General features: G+C 40.2%; 1 protein-coding gene across 1 annotated transcript in view; it reads right to left on the bottom strand.

Moving 5' to 3' along the window:
• The window catches only part of KIAA1210 (KIAA1210 ortholog), a 50,541-nt gene extending 29,239 nt beyond the window's left edge, over positions 1-21,302 (bottom strand). Inside the window, 5 exon segments of the mRNA XM_073013100.1 lie at positions 2,939-3,094; positions 6,274-6,408; positions 7,034-7,160; positions 14,444-14,612; positions 21,242-21,302. Coding sequence (XP_072869201.1) covers positions 2,939-3,094; positions 6,274-6,408; positions 7,034-7,160; positions 14,444-14,612; positions 21,242-21,302 — 648 coding nt within the window.
• Between the last annotated feature and the right edge of the window lie 1,641 nt (positions 21,303-22,943).

Here is a 22,943-nt window from a genome sequence, read left to right as displayed (position 1 = left end):
CATAGTGCCCGTTATTTAAGAAAGTCTTGATAAATGTTAGCTGTTGTTGCTATTGCTGGGCATTGGTTATACAAAGTTAGATGACTGCTAGAGGCCACATAGTTCAGTGAAAAGTGCTATGGATTTGGTCAGGAGTCCTGGGATCAAGCCCCAGCTCTATCTTTGATTGGCTCTGTGGCCTTACCCAAGTCACTTCACCTCTCTGAACCTCAATTTTTTTTCATCTACAATGAGAGTCTTTCCTATCTGCTTTACAGAGTTACTGAGAGAATCAAATGTAACTATATATGGAAAATCACTTTGAAAGTTGTAAATTTTTGTGCAATCATGGGGAAGGAGCATTATGTTCTCCTTTGATGTATTAGAGGATTTTAAAACTAAAATTTTATTTTATTTTAGAGACAGAGTCTCACTACATTGCCCAGGTGGAAGTACGGTGACTACACACAGGCATGATCATAGTGCACTACAGCCTCAAGTTCCTAACCTCAAGTGATCTTCCTGCCTCAGTCTCCTGAGTATCTGAGACTACACGCATACGCAGCAGAGGATTGCTTAAAAAAAAAGATGGCTCTGTGCTTCGGAGACTTATTTGTATACAATGCTGTGGAATTATGGTGTAAGTCATCCAGGTAAAGCATGAGACATTACAAAAAGAGGCAAACGTGTAGCACTCTAAATTAACTCCTTATTAGCCAATTCAGTAGAATAACTTAACCCCCAAATGTTAACTACCAGCATTTACCCTGCAATGTGACTGAGGCCAGGGAATTTAATCAGCCCAAACTTTAAGCTTTAAGAATTTTACCCTGACAAGGTATATTGACAGCTTATCTTCACAGGTGTGGAACAAAGGACAAAACTCAAACTCATCCCTCTGCTCACTTGAGACAAATGCATATTTGATTACTTCTTCTGATATAAAAATGCAGATTCACTGAGGAAGATGAAGGCATAAGTGAATATTCCTCTATCCCCTCTCATATGTAAATTGTGTATTCAGTGAAAGGCTGATCAAACACTCAAAACAACGCAACTATTTGTCTCTTATCTTCCCACACCTTTTAAAATTGTGTTCATCTTTCCCCAATATCCATCTTTTCCCCTTTAAACATTGAAGTCCTCAAAATCATCTTTGGAGAAAGGTACAGACCTGCCTCCCAGGTGCGCATCCTTAACCATGGCAAAATAAAATTTTCAAATTGGTTCTGACAATTTGTCTTAGGTACTTTTCTGGTTTACAAACTCAACAACAAAAAGATAAATAACCCAATTAATAAATGGGCAAAGGAGAAATCGATATTTCTCCAAAGAAGATACACAAATGGCTAACAAGCACATGAAAAGATACTTAACATCATTATTTACTAGAGAAATGCAAATCAAAACCACAATGAGATACTATTTCACACCCACTAGCATGACTATAATTTTTTTAAAACAGGAACCTAACAAGTGTAATGTAAAGCGGTACTGCTGTTGGGGAAAACAGTTTGATTAAACATAGAATTACCATATGACCCAGCAATTCCACTCCAGGTATATACCCAAAGAATTGAAAACAGGTGTTCAAACAAATATTCGTACACGAATGTTCATAATAGCACTATACACAATAACCAAAAGGTAGATAGGACACAAGTGTCTATCAATGGATGAATGGCTAAACAAAATGTGGTACATCCATATAATGAAATATTATTTAATCATAAATAGAAATGAAGTACTGATAAATGTCATGACACGGATGAACCTCAAACACATTATGCTAAGTGGAAGAAGTTAACACAAAAGCCACATATTGTATGATTCCATTTACATGAAATATCCAGAGTAGGCAAGTACAGAGATAGAAAGCAGAATAGTTGTTGTCAGGGGCTGGTGGGAGATACGAATGGTGAATGACTGCTCAATAGGAACTGGGCTTCCATTTGGGAGAACCAAACAGGTTCTGGACCTTGATAGTGGTGACGATTGCATCACATTGTGAATGTATGTACTGTCACTGAATTGTATAATTTAAAAAGGTTAAAATGATAAATTTTATGTGATCTGTATTTTACCATAATAAAAAAATGTTATCTAATTCAATTCTTCCACTAACTCAGATTATGCATCCCAATTAATCTGATTTAGTGGCATCCTGCAGAAAATACTTGTAGTCATAACCCAGATCCATAAAACAATAAGCATCCATCCACCTACTACCAGTCTGTGCTTTAACTTTGGTTTTAACCTAATTTGTTTCTTTGTTGACATATCTAACTGAGGGCTGCTTCACTTCATAGGATCTTTTAACATCAAAATAGAGTTTTGTTCTGACTGGTCAATTCTCTTCCTTAAAAATTAGGTTTCTGTTTACTTTTTATTTCCAAAGGTTAATCATTCTAAACTCTACTTCACTCTCAGAGCCCTTTCAAGTTCACCAACAACCAATTCAATTAAACACACATTAGTTTGAGAATGGAAGTGTTGATACGGGCACACACTACTATATGCTGATTGATATTATCTGGTTGACAAACCTAGACGTATGAAATAGACACATCACCCTCTCATGTGTCAACTGATTTTTCACATGGATATGTGTCTATCAAACAATATTATATGCCCTAACCTCTGATATTTTCTGAATTTCAAAGTGTAGAGACTATGCTTCAGTAAAAGTCTCTATTTTTATCTTCATGAAATAACTCAAAACATCTGCAAACTTATTTTTTCCAAAATACTATCTTCTCTTGCTTATACATTAAAAAGGTGATTATTTGGTTTGTAGAATTGGATGGAAAACCACCATGCAAATCAAAAGCCAAGAATGTCAGCTCCTTCCCCAATCATCCCCCTAGTGTTGAGCTCCAGTGGGAGAATAGATGACACAAGAAGAAATTATGCCTCTGATCTGTGAGCCCCCTCAACCTGCCCCTTAATATATACTCACCTGAGTGGCTGTCAAACTCTCATGTGGTAAAGCCTTCTTTTGTGGATTCTTAGGTGACTCATCATCGAGAGAGATTTCTACCAAGTTCTTAGAAATTATGTCAGGTTGGATAACAGGTGGGATGATGCTGAGTCGGCGTTGGCGTGATGGTGGGTTCTGTCAAGAGGGAGAATAGAAGGAACAAGTTAAAACCTGTGCGCTCTCCCCCAAATTAGTGGTTTTCTCTTATTCTTTAATAAGAGAAAGGAATCCAAAGTTGGTTGAAAAACTAAGAATCCAAAATGAAAAAAATAAGCCCAGGGAAGAATTTCCTACCTTCCCATCTTCATTTCTAATACCTACTCAAACCAAAGACTACTAGCCTTGATTTCCCCTCTGGGGTGCTGCACACTTTTGCCAATCCCCAAAGACAGAAACTTCAAATTGCTTGTTCGTGAAAAATCAGAATCCTGATGTTATCTCCTTACTGATGTTAAATACAAATCTTATTTAGTTCTAATCTTTCTTTTAATGTCTGAATTTGACTTTGGAAGTCCAGTTCTTATAGAGGCGAATCTTTGAGTTATGACCTGGAATTGGCATCCAAACTACACTCTTTGCTCCTATTATTCCATGAATTATTTGGATTGAATCTTGGCTGTGTTAGTTGCTTATCTTAATCCTGTCAAGAATGACTTTCTGGGATTTAAAAAAAAATCTACAGAATTTTAAAATCTATAGATTTTAAAGAAAATCTACAGAATGGTTTCCTAAAGGGACAAAAATTGATCATTTGGGTTTTCCTTGGGATTCAGCAGACAGTTTAGTTGATTCCATTTTGAAGAAAATGGTACACTTGACTTTGAGGCAGTGGTCCCTGCCATGGTCCTCTTGATGTGGGTCAGAATCCCTGCTTTTTATGTTTAACAAACACTGGCTAAGCATCTACAATGCATTACATCCCATTCCAGGAAATGGGCCTACAACAATAAACAAAACAAATTCTTGCTGTCATGAAGCTGACATGCTTGCTTCTGTTGTAGACTCTGCTCAGCTCAGGGCAGACAGCCTTCAGACACTGTAGCCAAAGAAGGGGCCACAGTGAAGCTTACCAAGGTTATGCTCCTGGGGTGCTCCTGGCCAGGTTCTCCAGTGCTTCCTTATTACTACCAGGCCCCATTGGGAGCTCTTGGGGAGAGGCCATATCAACCAACTCCAAGCCCAGCTTTATTAATAATAACTACAATAATGACAACTAACTTTTACTAAGGGCTTACGGTGTGCTTAGCAGGGAATGCATAGATACATCTCACTGAAGCCTCACAACAATTCTTTAAAGCATTTGCTATTGTGGGCTCCATTTTACGGATGGGGAAAACGAAGTTTGAGAGATGATGTAACTTCCCCTAATTCTCCCAGTGGCAGAGCAAGCATTTGAAAGGTCTGTCCAGCTTGATAACCCTTGTTCTTGATCACTGTGAACTGGTGTCTCCTAATTATAAGGGCCAGAAAAGGGAGAGCCCATACTGAAGGCCAAGTTCAAGATGTTTAAAGGCAACAACCGGAATAGATGTTGTGCCTGCTTCCTTAAGAAGGGCTGAGGGACAGTCAAGACCGTGAGCAGTAAGAAAAATTGTTTTGAAGTCTCAGTTTCTTAAATGACTAAATTCAATTTGATTCAACAACAGCAAGATGCTAATAATCTGCCATTGTATCTTTTTAACTATTTGTACTCAAATAAAGGGAACAGAAAATGTCTTGGAGAGTAATGTAGGCATCCACATTCCTAACACTTCAGATGGGACATCAGGTAAAAATCTGGCAGGAAATAAAATTGGTTCAGTGTCAGTATTTTTGACATAACTGTATACCTGGATTTCTTCTTTCACAATTTCCTAGTTGTTCTGAATGTCACTTAATCCATTAGAATCCTGCCCCTTCAAGGGAATTGATCCCACTGGCCAATTCCATGCTTGCTCCAGCTTTTATGTAGCACTGGGTGTCAGGACCCTTGACTTAATGCTATCAACCATCCTTCCATTTGGAGTTGTCATTTTGGTACTTAAGGGAAGTTTCCCATGCAAAGGTCAGGTTGGTTGTTGATTATTTAGGTCCTATTAATACCCTATGTTGTCTTCAACCTTGTTTTCCAGGGTATCAACTAAGGGATCAGGCCAAAAGTGTGAGGTGTAGGCCCAAACCAAACATTTAAGAAAGCTTGCCTTTAGGCTATTGTGGCCTTCCCCAACCACTTCCTTGTGAGAAGTAATGCCCCTAGAATATTTTCCTTTAACTTTCACAAAAAAAATTTTTTTTTAAAAAATGGAATATCTCTGCTATATGAGTCTCTCTGTTGCTGGGACTAAGAGAGGAGGGGAAAGATGGAGGAGTCCAAGCAACCAGTTTCCTCTTTCTGAATGTGAGAACCCTGTGCCACTTGGTTATGGTCATGAGGCTGCAGGGAGTGTAACTATGGCGGTGAGTGAAAGCTTGTGTTGATGTTTAAAACTGAAGATTGAATAGTTCATGGAAGTGACTTTTCCTGCTGTAGTACAAGAGGGCAACAGTCTTCTGACCCTAGGGGCTGCTTAACAACTTTAGGGTCAACACTATTAGTGTCTATCTCAGTGTTTTCTCCTGTATAGCTAATGGATCCAGAAGAAAGGAAACCAGAGTGAGAGATGTGGGGTCTTAGCAGGCATGTCAGAAATAAGCCCCACTTACCTTTTGCCAAATGGAAAATAATCATATCTCCAGTGGAGAAGGGTCTCCTCCTTGTGTGGCTTTCCCATTTACACAGGGACCCTTGGGCATAATTCCACCCTCAGGCTGAGATGGGGAAGACAGCTGTTAAGGGTTGTCTCCTTGACAATATCTCCAGCTCCCCCTGAAGCATTTCTGGATCACAGATATAGTCTGACTGAGTAATGGATCCCTACCATAAATTTAGGATTAGCTGGAGGCAAGATGCTACATTACGTAGGCACTAAGGTGTACCCTTCTTTCTCTCCAGGCAAGTATAAAGAAGTTGAGTATCTTGGGGTAATGGAAAGATCATGGGGTTTGAATTTAATACACCTGGGTCAGATTTCCAAGTCTACAACTTACTGCCAGGGTGAGCTTGAGCACTATCTTTAACTTCTCTGAGTCTTCATTCAATCCTCACAAGCAACCCTTTGAAGTAGATGTTAATATTATAACCACTGTAGATGAGGAAAAGAAGGCTCAGAGAAGTTAATCAACTAGCCCAGGGGTCACACAGCTAGTAAGCAGCAGAGTAAGAATTCAAGCATAGATCTGTCCATTTCTGATTTCTGACTGAGCTGCCCATGCTCGGAACAATTCCACTTTGTTACCTCAGTGATCTTGGGGCCAGTAACCCAGAATGCACTTGTAGGCACATTTTGAAGCACAGCTCCTAACATGGCTCCAGACACAACTCCAGGCACACTACTCCTAGGTTTAGGCAGAGTTCTGGAAATACGGGATCTCTGTGTAAGAGAGAGAGAAAAACTTGAGGATTGGTATGCCAGCATATAAACAGTGGAATGTTGCTGTCAAAATAATTATTCTTATGGTATGTTAAGAGAAGTGAATATAGGCCAGGCACGGTGGCTCACGCGTGTAATCCCAGCACTTTGGGAGGCCAAGGCGGGAGGGTTGCTTGGGCCCAGGAGTTTGAGACCAGCCTGGGCAACATGGTGAAACCCTGTCTCCACAAAAAGTACCAAAAAATCATCCAGGCGTTACTGGCCTATAGTCCCAACTACTCGGGAAGCTGAGGTGCGAGGATCACCTGAGCCTGGGAAGTTGAGGCTGCAGTGAGCCATGATCATGCCATTGCACTCCAGCCTAGGTGACAGGGTGAGATCTGTTTCAAAAAAAATAAAATAAAAAAGAAGTGAATATGGCAACACTAATCAACACTGTGTGCCAGGTAATAGGCACATTATATATTTATACATTCTGTCACTCAAGGCTTACAACAGCCCTGTGAGGGTAGGATCAGCTGAGAAGCAGAACCAAGTTCCCACTCCTTTTAATTTTGGCAGGGTTGGAGTAGGGAACAGAAGAGAAGTAGTTCAATTAGACACTGATGCTTGAGTCCACTATTACCTGCCGAGGTCTGCCTCTCTGGGGATCCATAGAAGGACACATTTTACTTGCTGATCTTTCAGGCTCAGGACCCAACATGAAGATGCTATCATGGGATAGGGCTTTGCTCCCCATGCTGCTCTTGACCCTGGACAGAAAGGAAAGGTCTTGTAAAAGCAACCCAAGGGCCATGGGAACTGAAGACAAATGTATGTTCATAATATGGCCCTACCATAGATACCTCAGAAGGAGAGCAAGGATGCATATGTGCTGACATAGAAAGTGGCTCATGAGATAGTAAGTGAAAAAAAATAATGGTATGGCCCCATTTAATATATACACACATATATAGTTCATATTCAAAAAAAAAATCTAGAAGGATATCCACAAATTGTTAGAGGTGGTTCTCTCTGAGGAATGACACATTAGGGACAGGAAGGAAATGTTCATTTTCCACTTCATGTCCTTCTGTATAATTTTACTTTTTACATTATGAGCATATATCCTTTTTACATAACAGTCTTACTGAGATATGGTTTACATATCATACATTTTGCCCATTTAAAGTATATAATTCAATAGTGGCAATTCTGGGGAATGGGAGGAAAGGCCATGAGTTTTGCTATTATTACAGTAAGAATTATAAAAGATCTTTCACACCCAAATTTTTCTCTAGTGTTTTTGTTTTGATTTTTAAAAATATCAAAGATCTTCTCAGATACAGGAGGTTTTCATTCATCAGATCCTTTCCTCTTTCACACAAGAGCTCTACAATGTATCTATCCTATTTTCAAAGTCATCCTATGTACCACCTGCCCCTCCCTTCCCCAAGCTTACTAAATCCAGATGAAAATACCTTCTGATTGGGAATGGTACCAGGTTGATGATAATTACATGTTAAGAAAAATCAGAAGAAAGAGAAAAACAAATGAAAGGCTAAAGACATGAAAGACTCCTTTTTGGAGTGTGGTAATGTATTTTACCTTTTAAAAATTTCAACCAAAGACATCACAGGAAGAGCAAACTACAGACCAATATCTCTTATGAACATAGATGCAAAAATCCTCAATAAAACACTCACGAACTGAATCCAACAGCATATAAAAAGAATTATATACCACGACAAAGTAGGATTTACAAGAAATGATCGGCTTAATGTGTGAAAATCAGTGAATGCCAAACACTGTATCAATAGAATAGAAACAAAAACTATATGACCATTTCAATAGATGCAGAAAAAAAATTCATAAAATTCAGCACCCTTCCATGATAAATGCACTCAATCTTGATAGAAGATATCTGTGACAAATCACGGCTAATATCATGGTGAAAGGCTGGATGTATTCCCCCTAAGATCAGGAACAAGACAAGGATGACTGCTTTTATCATTTCTATTCAACAGTGTATGGGAGATTATAGACAGGGAAATTAGGTAAGAAAGTGAAATTAATGCCATCCAGAATGGAAAGAAAGAAGTGAAATCATCTCTATTCACAGATGACGTAATTGTGTATATAAAACTCTTAATGAACACACTAAAAATGACTAGAACTAATAAACGAATTCATCTAAGTTGAAGGATACAAGAATGATATACAAAAATTGTATTTCTATACACTTGCAATGAACAACTTGAAAATGAAATTAAGAAAACACTTCCATTTACAATAGCAACAAAAGAATAAAAACATGAAAGTAAATTTAACAAAAGATGTGCAAAACTCATAATCTGAAAACTGTAAGACACTGATGAGAAAAATGCCAAAGGCCTGAATAAATGAAAGGAAATCCCATGTTCATTCATTGGAAGACTTAAACTTATTAAGATGGCAGTACTTCACAAAGTGATCTACAGATTCAGTGCAATTCCTATTGAAATTCCTGCTGGCTTTTTTTTTTTTTCCAGAAAATTGATCTTAAAATTCATAGTGAAATGCAAGGGACCACAAGTAGCCAAAATAATCTTGAACAAGAGGAACACAGTTGGATAACTTATACTTCAATTTCAAAGCCTACTATAAAACTACAGTAATCAAGACAGTGTAGCACTAGCATAAAGATAGACATATAGATCAATGGAATAGAGTTGAGAGTTCAGAAATGGACCTATACGTCTATGGTTGATTTTCGGCAAGGGTACCAAGACTATTCAATGAAAAAAGAATAGTCTCTTCAACATATGGTGCTGGAGCAACTGGGTATCCACATGCAAAAGAGTTAAGTTGGACCTTTATCTCACACCATGCATAAAAATACTATAAAGACACATGCACATGTATGTTTATTGCAGCACTATTCACAATAGCAAAGACTTGGAACCAACCCAAGTGCTTATCAATGATAGACTGGATAGAGAAAATGTGGCACATATACACCATGGAATACTATGCAGTCATAAACAAGGATGAGCTCATGTCCTTTGCAGGGACATGGATGAAGCTGGAAACCATCATTCTCAGCAGACTAACACAGGAATAGAAAACCAAACACCGCATGTTATCACTAATAAGTGGGAGCTGAACAATGAGAACACATGGACACAGGGAGGGGTACATCATACACTGGGGCCTGTTGGGGAGTGGAGGGCTAGGGGAGGGATAGCATTAGGAGAAATACCTAATGTAGAGGATGGGTTCATGTGTACAGCAAACCACCATGGCACATGTATACCTATGTAACAAACCTGCACGTTCTGCACATGTATCCCAGAACTTAAAGTGTAATTTAAAAAATTAACTCAAAATGGATTAAAGGCCTAAATATGAGAGCTAAAACTATAACATTCTTAGAAAAAACACAGGATTAAATCTTTGTGATCTTGGATTTGGCAACGGATTTTTAGATATGACACCAAAAGCTCAAGTAACAAAAGAAAAAAAAAAATAGATAAATAGTGACATGTTTTGGCTCTGTGTCCCCACCCAAATTTCATGTCAAATTGTAATCCCCACATGTCGAGGGAGGGACTTGGTGGAAGGTGATTGGATCATGGGGGCAGTTTCCCCCATGCTGTTCTCGTGATAGTGAGTTATCATGAGAGCTAATGGCTTAAAAGTGTGTGGCAGTTCCCTGCTTGCACTCTGTCTCTACTGCCACCATGTAAGATGTGCCTTGCTTCCCCTTTACCCTCTGCCATGATTGAACTGTGAGTCAATTAAACCTCTTTTCTTTATAAATTACCCAGTCTCAAGTAGTTCTTTATAGCAGTGAGAACGGACTAATACAAATGGATTTCATCAAAATTAAAAATGTTCGTGCATCAAAGGTTACTAGCAAGAAAATGAAAAGATGACCCACATAATGGAAAAATATATTTGCAAATTATATATCTGATAAGAGTCTTGGATCTGAAACATATAAAGAACTCTTTCTTACTAATAGGAATTCTTTTTATTGAATTCTTAAGGAATTCAACAATAAAAATTTAAATAACCCAATTAGAAAATGAAAAAAAATGATATGAGTAGACATTTCTCCAAACAAGAAAGATATACAAATATCTTTTCCAAAGATATACAAATGGCCAACAAGTACATGAAAAGATCCTCAACATCACCAGCTGGCAGGGAAAAACAAATCAACACCATAATGGGATGCCATTTCACACCCAGTAGAATGGCTAGAATCGAAAATTCAGTTCAGATAATAACAAGCATTGGCAAGGCTGTGGAGAAATTGGAACACCCATACAGTGCTGGTGGTGCCCCCATACATTGCTGGTGTTAAAATGGTCCAGCCTCTTTGGAAAACAGTCTAGCAGTGCCTCAAAAGGTTAAATATATAACGACCATTTGACTCAACAATTCCACTCCTAGGCATATACCCCAGAGAAATAAAAACACATATCTGCCCCAAAACTTGTACACAAATGTTCATAGCAGTATTATTCACAATATCCAAAAGGTGGAACAACTCAAATATCCATTAACTGATGAATGGATAAAATGTGGTATAGTCATGCAACGGACTACTATTCAGTAGCAAAAAGGATGAAATTCTGATACATGCTACAACATTAATGAACCTTGAAAACATTATACTGAGTACAAGAAGTCAGTAAGAAAAGACCACATTCCATTCATGTGAAATGTCCAGAATAGGTAACTCCACAGAGACAGAAAGCAGATTAATGATTTCTAGGGCCTGGCGGGCGTCGGGGGAAGGTTGAATAGGGAGGACTGGTCAATGGGTACAGGAGTTTATTTTTGAGGTGATGGAAAAGTTCTAAAATTTATGATGATGATGATTGTACAACTCTGTGGATTTACAAAAAAAAAATGTTGAATTTTACCATTTAAGTGGTTTAATTGTATAATATATGAATTATATCTCAATAAAACTGCTACCAAAAAAAGAAATCAAGTTCTTGATGCATGATTTTAAATGAATGACCCTTGAAAACATACTAAGTGAAGGGAAGCCAGTCAAAAATAGTCACATATTGTATAATTCCATTCATGTGAAATGTTCACAATAGGCAAATCCATAGAGGCAGAAAGCAGATCAGGGGTTTGAAAGAGGAGAGGGGAATGGAAAATTACTGCTACTGGGTGCAGGGTTTCTTTTTAGGGTGATGAAATGTCCTAAAATTGGGTAATAGTGATAGCTGCACACTCTAAAAGGTAGAACTTTGTAGGATGTGAATGACATTTCAAGAAAGCTGTTATATAGAAACATAAAAATTTTAAATAACAAAGTTATTCCTGTTAGGTAGGAAAAAATGTGTATATGTATATAAGAGATGAGATTAGACACAAAAAAATAAAGGAAGAAAAGAATTAAAAAAGCAAGTAAGCTGATACATGCTACAACATGAATGACTCTTGAAAATATGCTAAGTTAAAACATGCTAAGTGAAACAACCTTTGTATAATTCTACTTACATGAAATATCCAGAATAAACAAATTTATAGAGACAGAAAGTAGATTAGTGGTTATTTAGGGGGAAAACTGTTCATTGGTACAGGATTTCTTTTAGGGAGGGGTAGCCATGTTTAAAAACAGATAAAATAAACTTTAAAATGTTTAAATGCCCTTTTTGTACTTATTGTGTTTATTACAAAACAATACATATATGTTGGCACTTAAAAAATATCTTTAAATGGTAACTAGAGTAGCAGCTTGGGCATTGTGGAGCTAGCACCCGCCCTGTCTTTATGAGCCAGTGGGGCCTTCATATGGATATATTTGATAATGACACACTATAAGGACAATCTCATGTTATGGGGATCAAAACAGAACCCACTCTAAGATGGCTTGTGGGCCAACAAGAGAGAAGAGGAGAGAGATGTCTGCTACTTTTTACTAAACTCCTATTTACCTTTTCCCTATAAAACTCTGCTATCCGGGTGGCCCTGGTGTTGGAAGCAACGTAGTCTGCTTTATAAAACAGCAGTCCAGCAGAAAATTACTGTGACTCTCTAGATAAACACTTAATGGGCATATATATGATTGACTCAGCATTGAGAGAGTAGTGTTTCCAGACATCTCTATATACACGCATATGCTCAGTATGCACACATAACACGCTTTCATTCACTGCTGCTCTATGATCTACTGGCTCAGAGGTTCAGAACCAGTGTAGCATCTGTGACTACCTTGCCTCCTCTGCTTTGTGCAAAAAAACTGAGAGGAAATCTTGGGCTGTGAGTGGGCTTAGAAATGTCTCTCATTTCCATGCTGTGCATTAACCAGAGTGAAGCTGTTGAATTGGCTCTATCGTGCCAAGCCCTCCCTGATCAAAAGATTAAATTAGCACCAATTGTGGCCCAGTTTGTCAGAAATGAAAACGCTTGTGCACTTAACATATCTAGTGCTCATTGATCTGTTCCCTGGAGGTGAAAAGAAAAAACAAATTAAAAATCGCAAACAAAATCTCAGCCTTTAAGGGCAGTGAAGTATATTATTATAACATCACTCATTAAGAAATCAAATGAAGGAACGGGATTTGTCCATTCCATCAGATACAGCTTAATACAGTCTTGGAAATAGATGCTGGCCCTATGGTACAGGCCAGGGGAAGGTGGTCATAAGTTTTGTTATGATTGATTGCTTCAGTGAATGAAGAAAGCTGATATCCCTTCTCCAGAGTGACATTTTCCAGGGTTTCTTCCCCTAGCACATTAAGCAAAAGACTGAGATCAGGGGTGATCTTCAGACCCCCTAAGTTAAATCCCCACCTTCTCTCTCTCTCTCTCTCGTTCACGTGTACACACACTTCTGGAAAGGAAGGAACAAGTAAGAGGGAGAAATGTAGAACTTTAGCAGAGATAGTAAACCTGAATGCCCCTCCCTGACCGACCTCCAGGTTTTAGCAGGGCTAGTCTTAGTCTTACTGAACACTGCAAGGCGATGGGCTATCATAGTGTTACTTGTGAGGTACTGCATAAGCCCCTCTTTCAAAACCGTCTCCCCTACTTCCAGCAAGACTATCTGAAATTCCTCACACTGGAGGCACTCATGAAGGTTGTTCTTAAGGAACCGTATATGATAACTATGAGGCCATTATGTTATAGAATGTATTGGGGGAGGTATTGGGGACAGTATAACATGTCAGCTAACTGCCTTATGAAGGTTTTGCCTGGTTGGAATGGGCAGCAGGACCGGTGAGCTCTCTGAGGAGTCCAGATAAGTCTGGTATTTAAGTCCAGGAGAACAGTCCTAAGTAGAACTTCATAGAGGGAGATTTGATTGATCGGGAGACAGCTGGGGATTCTAGGTGTCCAGATCGCACAACAGGATGTGGAAATTTGGGCGCTGCAAATGAATATCTGAATAGCGGTGGCAGTGGTAGCTGGAAACAGTCTTCCCCATGCCCTCTGTGACTATAGCATTTCCCCTAGTCTCCTGGGATGGAAGGAGAAAGGGATCTGGGTTGTTTGCTTGCGTGTGTGTTTTTACAGCAACACAGTGATTTCATGCTCATGACCCACCCCACTCACAGCTAAATAGCTTTACTATATGAGGCTTTCATCACTCGTTATGAGATCTTGGCCAGATCTGTAGTCTGAGAGCCAGGCAAGCAAACCAGATCAAGCCTCCTGAATGACGTAGGCCCTTCTTACCAAATCAAACAGGCCTTCAGGTCCTCATTGGCTGCAGGCCCCACATCTCAAGTTATTTTTGTTGTGACAGGCAGGGCTTCCCTGAATATCTGCACCCTCTTACTCAGTGCTCTTGGGAAGTGGGGTATGCATTTGCCATGCTCCAACCCACTGAGCTGTGCAGCTCAGACAACAAACATGCATATGCACAGAGAGAAAAGCACCACTCCCTACCCCAGACATGACTGCATTGGCAATGGCTGCAAGCCTGGTCCCCACAGGTGGGGTCTCTTGGTGTCCCTGGTGATTTGGCTGCTGAAAGGTGACCTAGATCCAACTGTCTGCCTCTTCTCCTGTCCCCATCACTCTCCACCCCATCTGAGCTGACCTGGCCTTAGTTGGTTGATTTTCTCGAGCAGGCTCCCGAGAAGAGATGTTAATGTTGCTGCTGAACGAGCTCAGTTCTAGCATTTCTTCTTCCTGGGTATCTTCAGCTTCTTTTTTCTTCTTCTTACCAAAAAAGCTCTTAAGGGCTTTAAATTTGCATTTCTTCTTTCCTGGAAGTGAAAAATGAAAATGAGACAGAGTGTGATGGTAGAAGGGAAGACAGGAGAGGAAATAGGGCCTTCATGACAGGAATGAGGATTGTGATCCCACCCAGGTGGCCTGCAGAGCTTGGACTCAACCCCAATGCTGACAGCACCCTTCAACATTCATTAATAACTCAGTAACAAAGTGTCTGAGTTACTGGTGAAAGGAGAAGCCCAGGCCACAGCTTGTGATCTCTGGGCAGCCTCTATTCAGGCCAAACTCACTAGGAATTCACTTGCCTCTCAATTTCAGCTATTAACATATACACCTCTTTCTTTGTCCTAAGAAGTTCATTCATGTGAAGCAATGATTGAGCCAATGAAAGCACTTGGTACTCCCCTGACTCTACCCCAATGGCTGGAGTCATTGCAATCCAATAGGAGAGCCAAGCTCCCACATGAGGAAAACACTTCAGAACCCTTAGAAATCCAAGTCTAAGTGGGAGGTGATACTTCCCAGCCTGCGTGCTCAAAGGATGCAGACCCAAAGAGTGAGTGCAGTTGATTAGTGCAGTCCAGGAACACTTCCTTGAGGAAGGAATTTATGAGCAAGGGAGATGGCTGGGAATCAGAAAGAAGAAAAAACTGCCCAGGTGAAGAAGCTGCCTGTGTAAAAGGCATGTCAAAATCAGATACCAAAGAGTTTTTCAAGGAGTGTGTGTGTGTGTGTGTGTGTGTGTGTGTGTGTGAGAGAGAGAGAGAGAGAGAGAGAGAGAGATGATCATTGTGTGTGTTCTTCAACTCTTGCCAATTGGTTTGGATTATCTACAGGGCTGCTGCCCTTTGCACATGCAGATAAATGAGAGTTTGCTCTATCTATAATAATTACCAGGGAAGCAGTGAGGAATGTGAGCTTTAAATGCTCTTAAGGTTCTCTGTTTGGGCTTTATTTATTTATTTATTTATTTATTTATTTATTTATTTATTTTGAGACAGAGCCTTACTTGGAGTGTGATGGCGTGATCACGGCCCACTGCAACTTCCACCTCCTGGGCTCAAGCGATCCTCGCACCTCAGCGTCCCCGGTAGCTGGGGCTATAGGCATGCACCACCACACCTGGCTAATTTTTGTATTTTTTGTAGAGATGACACTTCACCATGTTGCCCAGGCTAGTCTCGAACTTGAACTCTTGGGTTCAAGTGATCCACCCGCCTTGGCCTCCCAAAGTGCTATGATTACAGGCATGAGCCACCACGCTGGGCCTCTTTGGTTTCTTAATAAGCACATGTTTTTATTGTGCTTATTAAGAAATTAAAGGGGAGAAGGGGGAGAGGGCTCGTGCTGCATTCTTCAGAGGGAAGGAATTAGCTCTTATTGATTTCACATGCAAAAAGTGCCAACTAAGTTGTCTCATTCCAAGTCCCAACTGTGTGGTCTCCAGAAGGTCTCATCAGCACAGCAATTCTGTGCTGGCAATGAAGGGTCCAGACAAGGGAGTTGCCAATGCAGCAGCCATCATGAAAGGCTTAATGGTGTAATGGAAAGCACCATCCAAGTGTCAGAAAATTCTGGAATCCTAGGCTTGAATTCACTATCAATTAGCTTTGTGACCTTGAGTAGGTCACTCAACCTCTCTGGGACTCAGCAGGAAAATTAAAGGATTGCACCTGATCAGCATCTCCCAAAGTGTGTTCAGAGGGTTACTCATAAGGTTTGTTGCATGAGACAGGGATCTGTAGTCCAGTCAATGTGGAAAATTCTGGATTAGACAAAGTTCAGTAGTCTTCTTTTCAACAAAACTTTTCTGAAACTTCAAAATAGTTATGTATATGGTGAAGTTCCAAGAAACCAGGCAACAATATTATCTCCCAATGTGTGTAAGCAGAATGTCTGGCAAAACACACTTTGAGAAATGCTGAACTAGAGTTCCTTTAGCTCTGAAACGCTATGACCTATTTGTGCACCGATTGCTCCTGAGCCTGCCAGGGTAAAGGTTCCTAAACTTCAAGGCCTGCCTTAAGTCCAGTTTCCCACCAATCAGTGAAACTCATGCTTCTCTCTGTCCTCTGAACACCTAAAATTTGGCTGTTAGCATCACAAGTTTTGCATCTGAATGTTCTTAGCTTACTCACTCATTCATTCGTTCATTCATCTATTCAACAAATATTTATTAAGGTCAAGTACTTATCATGTTCTGGGTATCCGTGAGAAAGAAATAAGTTATAGTTCCCTATGTCTTGGCTACTACCCCCACATCAAGGCTGCAGGCAAGCCCTCCTTAGCGTCCAGCACAGTGCAAGGCATGCAGTAACAGCTGTGTCCACGTGGGGGCGCAGAATACCAACACAGCTTGTTACTTCCCTTGACTTGAGACCACTGAACAGAGTCATCTTTCAGCATACTATAATTTAAACACTGGCCCTTATAGGAGTTGATGCAAATTATAAATGACATAGGTAAAGAGCTTAGCATATGATCTGGCATGTAGTAAGTGCTCAATAAATGTGAGCTAGTGTTAGGGACTCAGTAATTACTTGTTTATCAAGGCTGGATTCAATTCTGTGTTCATTAGAAGCAGACCCATATCTATAACTGAATAGTGAACTGTACAATATGCAAAATTGGAGGCAGAAGCCAGCATGGAATAGAGCAACGAAAGATTATAGGACTATCTGCTTGATAATTGCTGCTTAAGTAATTTCTGTTTTGGATGACTTCGGCAATTTCTTATCTACTAGAATGTGCCTATATAGGGGCATGGTTGGGAAAATTTCACAATTCTACCTAAAGAGAGAAAGAATAAAAAATGAAAATGAAATAGGAAATGTATATTTTCTCCAAGATCCCTTTTAAAAATGTTTTCAGAAAAAATTAATTTCTACAATAATAAAATATTTAAGGCTGGGCACGGTGGCTCACACCTGTAATCCCATACTTTGGGAAGCCAAGGCAGGAGGATTGCTTGAGCTCAGGAGTTCAAGACCAGTCTGATCAACATAGCCAGACCTCATCTCTATTGAAAATTTAAAAAATTATCTGGGGGTGGTGGTTAGTGCCTGTATGCCCAGCTACTCAGGAGGCTGAAACAGGGGGATTGCTCGAGCCCAGGAGGTTGAAGCTGCAGTGAGCTATGACAATGCCACTGTACTCTCTCCTGGGCAACAAAGTGAGATCCTTCCACCTCTGCCTTGCAAGGTGCCTGGATTACAGGTATGAGCTACTGTGCCCAGACGATTTATTGATTCTTGACAGGTGGATCTCATTCTGGCCTTCTGAAAGGGGAACAACTTTATGCTCAGAAGATTTAGAAACACAGCAATTGTTGCCCCTCTTGCTTCAAAATCCCATAGTGGAAGAGAGGAAAGCAAAGCTAGGGAATTTGAGTTGCAAACCTGCTTCTAATATCCAGCAAAGACAGGGAGAAGAGAGTCAGCAGCTAGTAGCTCCATTTGTGACACAATCTATAAACACTGAATAACTGGATAAAAACACGTCTAATAAACTATTTAGGCTGTAATAATGAATTCAACAAACATAATCATTGTATGAGCGGACAAAATTATACATTAACACATTTTTATGTTCCTAAATTAACAAAATGACTAGTGACTTTGGAACTGTAACAAGTGCTAAAAGTTAAGTATGCATATAGTCCAATTTCCCCCCAATTTTCCATTCTTTTCTGGGCAGAAACAACAACTTATTTTCCCCGCAAAGATTCAACAACAGCTAAAGTAATGGGTGTCTCTTTTAACTATGGACCCCAGAAGGAAAAGAATGTTACCATTCCACCCTGTAGTGTGGCTCTGAGTCTAGTGGTGGTATAACTTTGTTAGCAGGGAGCTGGGGAGACACGGAGAGATGGTAACTGCCAAACATGGTAAGCTGGCTGCTGTTGCTCTAGGTCAGTGACTTGAAAGCTGGATATGGCCTTTGTGACAACCCACTGCCAGACATACAATGTCAGCAGCAAGGGTCTATGTCTTCAGCCTACTTTCCATTAGGAAACCGCCCTACCCCTAACTGTATCCAACACCCTCCACCCCCGCTATCCCATGTATGGAGACAAGCCCTGGTCTCAGCCCTGGGAGTGAGATACAAAGCTGGATACTGTCTACGTGCTATGCTGCTTTTGAAACTCTAATGGAATCCGAGATTGTTGCTATATATTCAAGTCTATAAATTTGGCCTTTGAAGCTTTATTTTTTAAAGTGTGGTGGGGGCACCTTTAAATCACCAGCAGCTGAGCCCTCCACAGGCCGTTTTTCAAAATCTACGAAAAGCACAAAGGGTAGAGAGATCTAGACAGCAGGTATGGGTAAAAACTCACATTTGTACCCAGCAATGTTTATATAGGTCACCTATACACTGGGTAACTTATGTCATCACAGGGTACAGCAGTTGCAGTCAGTGAGCTGACAGCTGAGAGGTGACAGCTGTCTGGACTTCTATAACAAAGCCATTGATTTCCCTGTCCAAGCCCAAAGACTGTGCATTCCCAAACAGCAAGTAGCTTTCAATATACTCATCCAGTCAGGGTCTGCAGTGTGTCACATGCCAGAAAACAGCTCATTGAAGACTGTTTTTTCTCCAGAGAAGAAAACACAGCTAAATCGAATGAGAAATGGTTGCCTCTAAGTTGTATGTTTGCTTATCCACCATGCATACAGGGAACCCATCTGAATTGAACTGAATGAGCTTTTAAAATGCATTGCATAATGATGACCTTGTTCTCTTGCATTACCGCTTGGAAATAAAACTTTATTTATTTATTTATTTATTTATTTTTGAGACGGAGTTTCGCACTGTCATTCGGGCTGGAGTGCAGTGGCGCAATCTCGGCTCACTGCAACCTCTGCCTCCCGGGTTCACGCCATTCTCCTGTCTCAGCCTCCCAAGAAGCTGGGACTACAGGTGCCTGCCACCATGTCCAGCTAATTTTTTGTATTTTTAGTAGAGACGGGGTTTCACCGTGTTAGACAGGATGGTCTCAGTCTCCTGACCTCATGATCTGCCCACCTCGTCCTCCCCAAGTGCTGGGATTACAGGCATGAGCCACCACGCCTGGCAATTTTTTTTTTTTTTTTTTTTTTGAGATGGAGTCTTGCTCTGTCGCCCAGGCTGGAGTGCAGTGGCGTGATCTTGGCTCGCTGCCACCTCCACCTCCCAGGTTCAAGTGATTCTTTTGCCTCAGCCTCCCAAGTAGCTGGAACCAGCCTCCCAAGTAGCTGGAACTACAGAGTCCTGCAACCACACCCAGCTAATTTTAAAAAATATTTTTAGTAGAGACAGGGTTTCTCCATGTTGGCCAGGCTGGTCTTGAACTCCTGACCTCAAGTGATCCACCCACCTCGGCCTCCCAAAGTGCTGATACTATAGGCGTGAGCTACCGCGCCTAGCTGGAAAGAAAACATTTCTAACTAAGCTTTCCTCCCTTTAACCTCCCAACAGCCACCTTATTCTCTGGCCAGCCCTGACTCGTTCTAAAACTTCTAAAATCGTACTCAAATATTTAGTCTTACAAAAACAAAACAAAACAAAAAAAAACTTGAGAACAGAGAAAAGGCATTTCCTTACTACCACTTTTCATCAAGACGTACTGTGCTGCCATCTTCTTTTGTAGGCATCTGTTTAGTTCATATCCAAAAAGATAGGTCAGTTGGTTTGGTAGTTGGGTCTGCTTTGGTGAGAAGGCCTTTCACTCATTTATGCATTCATTCATTTATTTAATATTTTGGAGCACCTAATCTCTCTCTCTCTCTCTCTCTCTCTCTCTTTCTCTGTCTGTCTGTCTCTCTCTGACACAATTCTAAACAGTGATAACACAGAGATGAAGAAGACCCTAGCACTGCCATTAAGAATCCGTGATCAGGCTCTCAGCATCCCCTGCCCCACATCATGTGTGAAGCCAGGCCCCCAGGAAGCCACAAGGAGATTCCCCTCTGTTCTTCCAGACAAAGTTTTCTGTACCATGCACCACTAAAGAAAACTTGGCAAAAGAATGGAAGAACAACCCAATAAACTGTTAAATTCAATTCTGTCTTTACACTCAATGTCTCACATTACATCTTATGATTTCTTTTTTATTTTGTGTGTGTGTGTGTGTGTAAAGCTTATCATTGTTTAGTGACATTTGCCTCCCTTTCTAATTGTTCCATGCATGATCACCTATCACTCACAGATTGCGCCACAATTTAGGCAAGGGATACACAAGTAAGTTTTGCCAAAGAGAGTTTTTGTCAATTGAATCCTATTTAACAGAAGCCTGTGGAGGCATCTTTTGTTTCTACCTCCTTTTACTCCTCAACAAATTAATCTCTTGCTTAGATCTGAATTACTATCTACAGTAAAACCTCCGTTGAATTTGTCAGATCATGGTCTGTTCTGATTGCTTTTTTTCTGATGAAGCAGAAAAAGCCTTAGTAAGTAAAATCTGGTAACCATTTTCAAAGAAGATTGTAGGACCTCAGGCAAATCTTTGTCCATCAGAGTTGGAGGTGACAAAGAAGAAATTAGAAAACTGAAAAGTAAACGTCGTGACTTAGTCTAATGATCTGAGCTTGTTTTCTTGTGCCTTGCTTCTTTGTCCTAGAAGCTAAATAAACACAGTGAACAAATCTAATTCTGGTTATCAAAGTTTTATTGGGTTACTTACCCTCATCACTGGCCTCCAGAACATCCAGACTGTCACAAGTTTCACTTAGTGATTCAGCCATTGTAGGATGACTAAAATAAAATAAAAAGCAAAAGATCATCATTTGATATTCAGGGCGTAATGCAATCCTTTCACCCTACCCCTTATCCTTCAGTTATATTCTTAAAATAGCCTAGAAAACATATACAAATGGAATTGCCATTACAGAGAGCTATCCTTCCTTTAAAAAAGACAATGATTCCGAATGATTCCATTTACATAAAATGTCCAGAATAAGCAAATACATAGACACAGAGAATGTCTTGCTTAGGGCTGGGAGGGTTTTTTTTTGGTGGGGGGGGGGGGCCGGGGGCGTTGGTAAAGAGTACAAGATTTCTTTTTTTTTTCTTTTTCTTTTCTTTTCTTTCTTTTTTTTTTTTTTTTTTTGACAGCATCTTGCTCTGTTACTCAGGCTGGAGTGCAGTGGTGCGATCACAGCTTACTGCAGCCTTGACCTCCCAGGCTCAGGCAAAACTGCCACCTCAGTCCCCCAAGTAGTTGGGACTATAGGCACATGCCACCACACCCAACTAATTTTTGAAGTTTTAGTACAGACAGGGTCTTGCTATGTTGAACTAGAACTCCTGAGCTCAAGCAATTCTCCTGCCTTGCCATCCCAAAGTCCTGGGATTACAGGCATGAGCCACTGTGCCCGGATAGGGTTTCTTTTGGAGATGACGAAAATGTTCTAAAATTGATTGTGGGGATGGTTACAAAAATCTGTGACTGTATTAAGAAGCATTGAATTGTATACTTTAAATAGGTGACTTGTATGGTATGTGAATTATAGCTCAATAAAGCTGTTACCAAAAAAAGACAAATGCAAAAACCTGATCTATTGTTTTGTGAGTTGGGGCCCATTAACTTTGGATGCCTATTACTATTCATGGTGTGACCAGGGAGACAAAATTGTTTTGATAAATACGCAGAGCCACAAACAAAAGACTGAAACATCCGACTACATGAAAATTTCAAGCCGGGTACAGTGGCTCTTTCCTGTAATCCCAGCACTTTGGGAGGCAAAGGCAGGAGGATCACTTGAGCCCAGGAGTTTGAGTTGAGGCTGGGCAACATAGCAAGACCTCATCTGTACAAAAATTTTTTTTTTAAATAGCTGGGCATTGTGGCATTTACCTGTAGTCCCAGCTACTACGGAAGCTGAGGTGGGAGGATGACTTGAACCCAGGAGATTGAGGCTGTAGTCAGCCATGATCATGCCACTGCACTCCAGCCTGAGTGACAAAGCAAGACCCTGCCTCAAAAAAAAAGTAAAACTCATGGAAAAAAATAAGTCAATAAAAGAATGACAAACTGGAAAACAATACTAGCAACAAATATGACAGATACAGGGGCCAAATTTCTTAATTTATAAAGAACTCATATAAATCAATAAAAGACAAACAACTTGGTCTAAAAAGAACAAAGAATACAAAGCAGTTAGCAGAAAAAGAAATACAAATAACCACATATGAAGAGGCTCCGTCCTACTAATAATGAAAGAGATAGAAATCAACATATCAAATGAGTATTGTCATCTATCAGATTGTCAAAATCCTTAATTTGGATTATTTTGCGTTGCTGATGAAGGTGGGAAAAAATAGGGACTCTCATACACTCTGGAGTAAATAGTTCTAACTCTCTAAAGAGCAATTTGGCAATATCT

The sequence above is a fragment of the Chlorocebus sabaeus genome, chromosome X (assembly GCF_047675955.1).
Source record: "Chlorocebus sabaeus isolate Y175 chromosome X, mChlSab1.0.hap1, whole genome shotgun sequence".
Lineage (NCBI taxonomy): Eukaryota > Metazoa > Chordata > Mammalia > Primates > Cercopithecidae > Chlorocebus > Chlorocebus sabaeus.
Note: the sequence above shows the minus strand (reverse complement) of the source record. Positions and strands in the feature narration are given on the sequence as shown.